Source organism: Microtus pennsylvanicus, chromosome 7 (assembly GCF_037038515.1).
Source record: "Microtus pennsylvanicus isolate mMicPen1 chromosome 7, mMicPen1.hap1, whole genome shotgun sequence".
NCBI lineage: Eukaryota > Metazoa > Chordata > Mammalia > Rodentia > Cricetidae > Microtus > Microtus pennsylvanicus.
Window position 1 is genome coordinate 120,202,845 of NC_134585.1, and position 10,874 is coordinate 120,213,718.

Consider the following 10,874-nt stretch of genomic DNA (forward strand, 5'->3'; position numbering starts at 1 on the left):
TGACAAGTTGTCAAGAAAATGCATGAAACAAAATGATGATTACCTTTTGAATTCCTGCTAAAATATTTGATGCTGCCAAAGTTTTGGAGAATGAACTAGTCTTTTATAGCTGTTCTCTCATCTTTAAGAAAGTACTATCCATCTAATGGGATGGAGAAATGGTCAGAAGTAAAAAGTGCTGGATGCCTTTCGAGAAGACTGGAAACCAATTCACTGCATTCACAGATCAGCTGACAACACTGGTAACTCCAGTTATCAAGATATCCAGCCTCTTCTGGCCTCTGAGAGCACCATAGGCTCATGGTGCACAGGCAAACCTGTGTAGCAGGACCCAGACATTAGCAGAATACCACACATAAGCAAAACTGTATCCCTTGTGAACTTACCTTTCAAGGTGAAAAAAAATCAAGCATTTATGTAAGAAAACAATGTAGTAATATGAGCTGCGGGACTGCATTCCCAGCACCCCGGCCGCCTGCTCGGCTAACTTATGCCCCGAAATAATTACATGGACACTGTATTCTTTTAATCACTGCTTGGCCCTTTACTCTAGCCCTTACTGTGTATTTCTGATATCCCGATCAACCCATCTCTAATAATCTGTGAGCACCGGTCTTACCGGGAAGATTCTAGCCTAAGTCCATGCTTGGTCGGAGCTGGGGCATTGCGTCTCTCTGCTCTCTGAGGCGTCTGCTCCGGAGAGGAGAGCTGTGAAGTCTTAGCTCACTTCCTCTTCCTCCCAGCATTCTGTTCTGTTTACTCCTCCCACCTATCTTCTAACCAATGAGGACCAAGCAGTTTCTTTTTATTTAACCAATGACCTTCCTCCATCATTTCCCCTTTTTTGGTTTAAACAAAAAAAAGAAGGCTTTAACCTTAACATAGCAAAATTACATGTAACAAAACAGTTATCAAGTAAAAGTTACAATAATCTTTATCATAACTAAGGAAAACTATAACTATAACTAACTATTCTTAATTCCATCAAAGACTCCAGAAAGATACAATACTACATAAGCAAACAAGAAAAAAGCAACTTTTAAAACTCTAGAAATGACAGAGACATCTCGCTGCCTGGACAGTCACCCAAAGTTCCTCTGTACTGTTGGGGCATCCATCTTCAGCCTTCAGGCCTATGGTATCCAGCAGACATTTCCATAAAGCAGGAAAATTCAAGGTCAGTTCAGTCACTATCTGTTGTGTCCTGCAGAATGTCTCGCAGACTCTTTAATGAATCAGGAACCCCGAAAGATCATCTCACCTTAGGCAAGTTCAGTAGTCCTCTCTCTGTGGGTTCTCTGTGTCCAGTTTATGCAATTGTCCAGGCAAGAGCAGTTTCTTGCCCAAATGGCTATCAAACTCCATAAGGATCCTCTTCGATGCCCATCTTCTTCTTGAAGTAGATTGGTGCTGCCAGGAGCAGAGTGTCTCATTGTCATGAAAAGTCCTAAGTTATTAAAACATTAAATGTCCTATTCTGTAATCTTTGAAAGACATGAAGAATGTCTATCTAAAATATATCTCTATATATCTAGAAAATCTAACTAACATGACTACAAACTTGACTATTATTTATGATTATCCATCAACAACCTATATTTCCTAATTATACATTACATTTTAATAATGAACTACACAATCAATACCTTAATCAATATCAGAAATACATATACATGTAACAAAATTGACCTTAAATCTCTATCAATAAAGCAAAATCTATACCAATGCAAATTATTCATATCTATATCATATCCCCCTTTAAATGTAAAAGAACATTTATAAACCATATTTGGGAACATGGGCGCAGTTTTTTCTCTCCAAACTGCTTCCTGCTGAATGGGGGCGCTGTTAATCAGATCATTTAGGGTGTAACCTGTGTGCCAGGTTCATCTCAGTTGGCAGTTGCGTGAAGTAATTTTCTGAAGTTGTTCACAGCAACTTTTCGGGAGGTCGTGGTCTATCATACCAAATTGGGATAGAAGAAATCCAAAGGGTCTGGTCCTCTGTGAAAACAAAAGAAGACCCTCTCCAAAGCATCATATCCTTAGACCCAAATTCTGAAATCATACCCTCATGATATCCGTTCTGGTTCCACTTGGCAGCCCTAATAATGAAATGTCTGTCTGTACTTAGCTCCTTTACAGTCAAAAATTTTAAAGAAAACACAATGTACATAATCCAGACTCTCTGTGAATTTTCCATTTATATGTGGCTTATTTTTCTTTATTTCCTTTAACCTCTTAACTATCTGTACTCTGTCTCTTTAAAGACTTTACCTTTTTTTTAAAAAAAAAACCATTAACTTTATTTTCTATATTCTTTTTCTTCTCTCTCCCAAGCCTACGTACATTCATCCAACAGTGTGACTCATTTAGTGGTCTGAATCTGTCCTATTGTGAATCTGCAATTTTTTACTATCCAGGAGCACTTTGGATTTGTGCCTTTAAATCACTAGGCGCTTAAGAATCTAAGCTGTGACATTCCTAGATTAATTTTTTGCTTTTTGAGCTTATATCTTTGACCTGGAATAACTCTGTAGGCCAGGCTGTCTTTGAACTCTCAGAGATCCGCCTGTCTCTGCCTCCCAGGCATTTGGATTAAAGGTGTTTGCTATGAACTCACAGAGAGATGTTTGTCTCTGCCTTTTAGGCACTGGGATTAAAGGCGTGTACTACTACACCTTGAAGTCACAGAGGTCAATCTCCCTCTGCCTCCCAAGTGTTGGGATTAAAGGTGTGTACTACCGCACACAACAACTCTCTTGCTTTTTTTGTTTTGTTTTTTACTTTAAGAACTTCAACTTTTATTCTGCATATATTTTTTTAACACACTGTAAACCATTTAGAAATTTTCTTTGTCTTTGAATCTCTCTTTACTGTATATCTCTCTTTTTCTGACCACATGAGTCTTTAATTTACCAAGCAATATCAGTAGGACTAAAGCCGTGGCTTTGACGGCTGGATCCAGCCCATTCCTTAGCTTTCCAGCCGCATGGCTGAGGTACTCGCTGTAGCCATGTTCAGTGCCACAAGTCTACAGTGTTTAAATGTCCTTGCCATCAAACAAGCTGCAACAGACAACACTCAAGTCCTCTCTCTGTTGCCAGCCCTCCTGCCTCCAACAGTCAGAGTTTGCCCTCGCAGGATGGCCCACAAAGCCAGTATTTTAAAACAACATAGGTTTATTCCTGCTGCTGAGTCAGGAAAATTTCAAAATGGAGGACGTACCATTTTGTGCTAGCTCTGGGGCCACCAGATAAGAGCGGCACTCAGCACTTTAATTCTGAGAATGAGGGTGCAGCACAGAAATTTTTTTCATCCGTTACATCCAAATCTGACACTCAGAGCACTGCGCAGTCTGAAAACACGTCTCTGTATGGCGGCAAGAATCCGCCATGCTCTTCCGCCTGCCTAAGCCGAGCAGGCGGGGAGCTCTGAGTCATTGTCACGGTCTCAGAGCACTCTCCTTCCGATCCCAAAAGGCTACATAAACATCCAGTCCCAGAAAAATCCATTGAAATGCTTTAAAGCCAGAGTTCACGCTGGCAGCACAGCCCCAAGAAGCTGTGCTTTAAATTGACACAGCGTTTTATTCTGTTGCTGTTGCCGAATCAGGAAATCTCTCTACAGCATGCCACCAACAGACAGCAAAAATCTGTGTTAAACTCTTTCTCCCTTATTTTTAAGCCTTCTCAGGTTTTTTAAGTGGGTTTAGTCCATCACGTCGGGCGCCAGTAATAGTAATATGAGCGGCGGGGATGCGTTCCCAGCACCCCGGCCGCCGGCTCGGCTAGCTTATGCCCCGAAATAATTACACGGACACTGTATTCTTTTAACCACTGCTTGGCCCTTTAGCTCTAGCCCTTACTGGCTAATTCTGATATCCCGATAAACCCATCTCTAATAATCTGTGAGCACCGGTCTTACCGGGAAGATTCTAGCCTAAGTCCATGCTGGGTCAGAGCTGGGGTTGGCGTCTCACTGAGGCGTCTGCTCTGGAGAGGAGAGCTGTGAAATCTGAGCTCACTTCCTCTTCCTCCCAGCGTTCTGTTCTGTTTACTCCTCCCACCTATCTTCTAACCAATGAGAACCAAGCAGTTTCTTTTTATTTAACCAATGACCTTCCTCCATCAAAACAACACACATGCCATAACCGAACCCACGATTCAATCCACCAGACACATACTTTGCAGAATATCTCTAAATGTTCAATCCTTGCTCCAAATATACTAAGACTTCAGCTTCTGTAGCGCCATTTCTCAGTACCTCTTCTCTTTAACTGAAGTGCATCAATCCAGAATATGGTGTTGTTTTGTGTGTGTGCTTAAAACTCATCCTGAGAAAGGCTAGTTACTGTATTGGCATCTCGAACATTCCATGTAGTTGGCAGCTGGCTAATAAAGACTTTCTGTTGGCTTAAATCTATGTTCAAGCGGTATCCCAATATCTCTATCTCTTTCTCTCTGTCTCGTGCTCGGTCTCTCACTTTCTTTGCATTTGCGTTTGCACTTGTATCTGTTGGTATGTCTTTCTACTTGTTCCAGTCAGTTTTTCTGTAATGACCAAGGCTTTCTCTGGTATGTGGACAATCCTGTTGATTAAAACGCATGCCTCCACCTGTTGGGGACTTAAACCCTTTGGCTATGTCAAGCCCTCCAGAGAACCATCTACCTGAAATTAAAACTCCACCAGCCCAATTCCCGGAGTGAGACTGTATATGAACAGATCCTGCACTTGAGCCCAAGGGAGTCTCAGTTGTCCCCATGAAAAGCTGAACTCCTCTCCAGGAGCAGGGTCCTGGAAGCCCTGGGATGGCAAGGGAAAGCATTTGTTTTTACAAAGGAGGGGTCCTGCATTAATTGCCTCCCTTCATTCAAATGACACATTGAAGGGAAGTGATACCTGCCACCTGATCCTAAACCTACATAGAGGAGAGTCACTGATGCTATTAGTTATTGTAAGGGCAAATGATTTTAGCCACTTTGCTGTGCACAGACTTTCATTTTGGATTCAATCCATGAGAAAGACTTTCCACAAGCCATGAAATTAGTTAATAAAAGCAAGATTTATTCTACAAGGAAGCGTAATTGAAACCATAGGATAGAGTGGGAAGCACCCAGGAGAGGGGCTCTACCTGGGAATTTACCACTAGTTGTTCTGTATACAGCACAGGAACAATGTAGAAATATGCATCCCAGTAAACATCACGGGCACAGGCTTCATCTGACTGCTTGTCTCTCCTGGGTTGAAACAGTAGCAGCTAGAGGCGTTCTGAGGCCAGATTTTCAGCCTCATGAACAAGGGGGACAGCGCTCATTACTCAGTCATCAGCAATCGTCAAAACACGTGGTCCTGTATGCATGTCCACTCCCAGACATTGGCCAGATGTTAGGGTGTGCAGTGCATCAACAGGTCTCTATCTTAGTTAAAACAAAAATACTCTCCTTTCTCGTTCCTAGAACTGGCCAGGTTCTCAAAACAGAGAAGGGGCTTATCTACAGTGCATGCCTTAGACTGTGCAGAGCCTTAACACAAGACTCCTCATTTTAAAATTACCCTCCTCGCAGTTACCCACCTGTATTAGATTCCTAACTGAGGAACTCAAAATTCAAAACCAAGTGATTGATGTATCCTGTCTTGAGAGATGAGTAGCATTGGAGCCAGACTTTCCGGAGAGCTAGTCTGGGAATTGTTGAGAGGATTGAACCACTGAAATTATTTTCCTGTCTTCTAGGCTTTGTGTGTCCCTACAGACATGACAAGCTCGATAAAGATGATAGAGGTGGGGAGCATTTTACAGATCACAATCTAAGGGAACGGGGAAGCATGTCAAAGTCCCTTCTTCAGTACCTGTTGAAAATATTCTGCGCCCTTTAGAAGCCAGAATACACTCTCCCATTTAAGGTCCAGCATGGTAAGCATGGGAGTTCACAGTTTAAAGAACAGAACTCACCACTGAGGAGGAAAATTATGAGATAATGAGACCCTGAATCTCGGCAGTCTGATTGATGGAAACGAGAAGTAATTAGAGTTTTCTCATAGCACACCATTAAGTGGATCAGGAAGAGAGTATAAGGAGGATTAACTGAAGAGGACCAGAAAGACCACCAATAAATTTAGTGGAGCCGTCCCAGGGACTGTGAGTGTGAACGGAATAAAAAGCAGGAAGGAAAACAGCCACTTTCAGAGAATCCTGTCTGGCTCTACTCCTGCCTCCTTATATGAATTCTTCCACCCTGACCTTCATGCTGTGAACACTGAGAGGGTAAGAAAAGCTTCTCTTCCCAGATCGTGTGTATGGGAGGAATTCTTTTTTTTTCTGAGATTTAAAAGCACTTTATTTATTAAAGTTAAACATACAAAACTGAAATTAACACACACCCTAAAAATAGTCTTCTTCCAGTAACAGGAAGACCCTTTTTCTATCTGTGTTTCTGGCTTAAACTCAACTTGGGATAACTGTGGTGCTCACTTATACCAACAAATGCTGGCAACTTGATCTAGTTAATAAAAATTACAAACTCAGCTACATGAACATAATATACAGGGAAATTATGGTCAGATTAATGCACAAGAAATACAGGAAAATTCAATCATGAAACATTCAGTACTCTTGTTCATTGATTTAGCCTTGTTTTTTTTTTACAAAAATAGTATCTACATTGTATACAGAGCTATACATCAGCTTTTTGTTTTCCCATATAAACATTACACATTCCCCCAAAATGGAAGCACTACCACAAGTGGAATTTCAACAAAGAAAAAAACAATACAAAACACCAAATAAACACGAGAGAAGGGGAGCACATCCTACACATGGTTTGTTTTTTAATATAAAATTCAAACTGAATGACCAAAAAATACAAGGTGAGTCAATTGTGGAAGTGACCTAAGAGGCCCAGGAAAGAATTCAAGGAAAAACCTCAAACTAAACCCTGTCATTTATAAATTAACCCATGCTCGGGTTTGTCTGGACAATGGCCAGGTTATCATCAAACTGAAGATATCTTTAGCAGGCTGGCATTTTGCCATGATGTTCCAATGAACTGCTGGGATACATCAAGTGCAAAGCACCCGAAAACTCCAAATTAGGACTTACAAAATGTCTACTCAACATTAGTGAAGTAGGGGCCTGAAGTACACTAAGTCATCTAAGTGCTGATTTAAGCAGCATCTACCTAGAAAAGTTGCCTTGTTCAACAAACTCTGAGGGAACTGTGGTAAGTAGTAATGAAAAGTTAAATGAGAGCAGTTATCAAATGTCTTCAAGTTTCATTCTACCAAAGCCAAACAATGACAACAATGTATCTTCCTTACTCATCTAGCAAATAATTTCCCTTTAGAAGAATATAAGAATAAAAAGGTAAATGTAAAGCCCTGCAGAGATGAAATCCAAGAGTTTTTCTCATTATTGAGGCATCAAATGCCTGACATTGTATTTAGGTGTGTCTTGATACTGTGTCATAGGCTTGTCAGCAATCCCGCAAGTTCCTACTCCAACTTTGCCCGTTACACTTTCTGGCGAAGCAAAAATACTCCTCTTTACCTGGCCTTTTTTGTTTTTAGAATAAGCCCTGTTGTTGAACAGTTGCCATTTCACCTTCTGGTCCTCTCTTTCCTGCTCAAGTTCTTTTATTCTCTGTGCTTTTTTCAAAGCTTTTTTCTTTTTATATTCACGTTGCTGGGCAATCATTTCTTTTTTTGGCATACGTTTGTTGCCACTGTCCTCTTTTGCCTTCCTTCCTTCTTCTACGGGTTTGAGGCTCAACAACCGAGTCACTTCAGCATTGCCATAACCAGCAAAGGTGATTGCAGCTGTGCCATTTTCTTCATCTATGTCCTCGATCTCCGCTTCGTAACACTGTCCGTCTTCACTCCAGATTGCCATACATTTGTCCCCTACTTTCCATGAATGAGTAGGCTGAGTAGAAGCAAAACTGTCTGAACTTGCAAGAGTTTCCGAAGGCTGAGTTGACAGAAGGTCTTTGGTCAATTCTATAACTTCTTGCAAGTCCTTCTTCAATTTCAACAGATCTTCATTTTCTCCCTTTCCAGACAGAGCAGCTTCTACTTGCTGGAGTTGGGCTTTGTAGCTAGCCAACTGTTTTGCTAGATCCTCGGACATCTTGCGCGGGGTTGGGGACTGGACTGCGGGCAGGGGCCTGGGAAGCAAGCCCAGCGACGGCAGGGGCAGCTGCAGCAGGGAAAATATCCTCGAAGACTAGAAGATTCGGTTGGAAAAGGAAAAACTCCGCCGGCGCCTAGGGTGGGGGGGGGGAGAAAAAAGGGGAGGAATTCTTATAACAACAGGAGAAGCGCTATACCAGCTGTGTAGGAATGGACACCATTCCCTTATTTATGGAAGATTGACCTCAGCAAGCAAATTCTCTTGAGATTGTTGTTCTTGGTTCCCGACCTGACTATACCTGGAATTAACTATAATCCTAAAACGGAGGGCGCGACTGTGAGAAATGTTTTTGCTTAACTTGAAGTAGGTACAGCACTTCACAGACACACTTTGGAGGCAGAAAAACATAAACATTTATCTCAAGACCTGAAGAACACACCTTTAATCCATATCTAGAGTCTGAAGGACACACCTCTGGCTGGGCCACGCCTTCTGCCTCCTGGAAGCCTATAAAAAACCATGGAGGAAGCTCTTGCTTTATTACCTGCTTGTCCTCACCTTGCAGCAAGGCCATTCCCATACTGGCATTATTGAATTCTCTTTTATAATTCCAGCACAGATTGAGGACCAGTCGGCACGTCTAACCTCCTGGTCTGAGTAAGTACTGGATTCTTGGACTCTCCCTTCACAGGTAGCCTTTGTGGGCTTAGCAGGACTGCAGCCCTAAGGCATTCTAATGAATCTCCTTTGTTCCTACAGAGAGAGTCCTTGGGTAAGTTCTGTTACTCTGGAGAACCACTGTGCAAAATTTTGGATGAGTATATAAAATGTTGTAAATTATCAAAAGTTGTGTATGATTCTCAAAATTAGAAATCCACTGACCTACGATTCAATCTAGAAAAAAAATGAAGTGATACAACAGTCCCATGTAGCCTAGTCTACCCACACTGAAAGTAGAATTGAAATCTGGATAATTTCAGAGACTCGAGTTTCTGGGCTCATAGAAGAGGGAACAGAGGAGAAACAGAAGCTAAAAATGTATATCGTGCCTATTATTGTTTCCTACAGGGCAAGAGAAGACAAATCCTAGTTTTTTCATTTTGGATCCAGTTTAACCTTGAAACTGCCTCCAGGAGAAATGTCCCAGGACGCCGCTGACCAGAGCTGGGACTATAAACTGTGGAACTTGCAGAACTTCTCCTGCAGATGGACCATCCGCCGCTTCCGTTTTATTATGGAGGAAAGGAGGGACAGTATTAGAAGCCCAACATTCTCAACAGGAGACAATAACAAATGGTGTTTGAGACTTCACCCTAAGGGGGTCGATGAAGAAAGCTCAGATTACCTGTCAGTTAACATAGAGTTGCTCAGCTCTCCAAAGAGTCCCATTAAGGCAGAGATCAAGTTTTGGATCATAAACGCCAAAGGAGAAAAATATGAACCTGTGACTAGCCTGGAAGACTTTAGTTTCCTGCCAGGCTACCAAAGGGGTTACAGATTGTTCGTCCTTCGAGATTTTCTCTTGGACCATTCTCGCTGCCTTCTCCCTGAAGACCACTTCACCCTCTACTGCATGGGGATCCTGGCCCCATACTCCTACAGAATCCCTGATGACAGCACGGAGCCGAGAATCCAGGTTCCCAAAGGCCTATTAGGAGATGATCTTGGAAAGCTGTGGAAGAATTCGAGCTTCACAGACTGCTGCCTGGTAGTAGCTGGCCAGGAATTCCGGGCTCACAAGGCCATCTTAGCTGCTCGCTCTCCAGTTTTCAGAGCCATGTTTGAACATGACACGGAGGAGAGCAGAAAGAATCGCATTGAGATTCATGACCTGAAACCTGAAGTCTTCAAGGCAATGATGGACTTCATTTACACTGGGAAGGAACCAGTCCTCCACAGCATGGCAGATGCTGTGCTGGCAGCTGCTGACAAGTATGGCCTGGAGCGTTTGAAGGTCATGTGCGAGAGGGCCCTCTGCAAGGACCTCTCTGTGGAGAATGCTGCCCACACTCTCTTCCTGGCTGATCGCCACAGCACAGGGCAGCTGAAAACACAGGTGCTGAATTTTATTACAGCTCATGCTTCTGAGGTCTCTCAGACCGCAAGCTGGAAGTTAATGGTGGATTCATGCCCCCACTTGGTGGCTGAAGCATACAGCTCCCTGGCTTCTGCTCAATGCAATCTACTGGAGCCCCCTCTCAATCATCTGAAGCAATCCCAGGAACCTGTCACTGGTACCCTCAATGTGTATCCCAGAAGCAGTGGTCAGTGTTGATACCGATGACTCCTGGTTAGACTATGGGGTACATGGAGCAATTACAGCAACTCTGGGGAAAAGACATCATGGTTTAGTAGTGCTTTAATACATTAATTAATGCCTTGAGTATTGTAGTGGTGTATTATTTGTATTTTGATAAACAATTCTTCCCTGAAGACCAGAAGTAAAGCTAAAGCCACTGGAGATCAGACAATGGTGACACACACCTTTAATCCCAGGATTTGTTAGACAGAGTAACATGGATCTCTGTGGGTTTAAAGGCACCTTAATCTAAACAAGATCAATGCAGTAACAAGTCCAGGTGGTGGTGGTTCACACCTTCCATCCTAGCCTAGGAAATCCCACCACGAGAGGTAATATGAAAAGAGATGAGAGAGGCTTAATAATCTGCTTCTTCTGCAGTCCCCAAGCCTTAAGACAGGAAAGATGTCTCTAGTGGCTTGGCTGCTTTGCTTTTCTGGTTGTCGGT

General features: G+C 42.6%; 1 protein-coding gene and 1 pseudogene across 1 annotated transcript; one reads left to right on the top strand and one right to left on the bottom strand.

Annotated features, from left to right (window-relative positions):
* Positions 1 to 6,369: 6,369 nt before the first annotated feature.
* LOC142853383 (survival of motor neuron-related-splicing factor 30 pseudogene) lies at positions 6,370 to 8,156 on the bottom strand (annotated as a pseudogene).
* Positions 8,157 to 9,265: 1,109 nt separating this feature from the next.
* Positions 9,266 to 10,402, top strand: LOC142854087 (speckle-type POZ protein-like). The gene has a single exon (XM_075979194.1). It carries the CDS (start codon positions 9,266 to 9,268, stop codon positions 10,400 to 10,402), a length of 1,137 nt encoding a protein of 378 aa, XP_075835309.1.
* The last annotated feature ends 472 nt before the right edge of the window (positions 10,403 to 10,874 follow it).

Excerpts from the sequence above, each read along its gene's own strand:
- LOC142854087 (XM_075979194.1), top strand. The coding sequence starts at position 9,266 with ATGTCCCAGGACGCCGCTGACCAGAGCTGGGACTATAAACTGTGGAAC.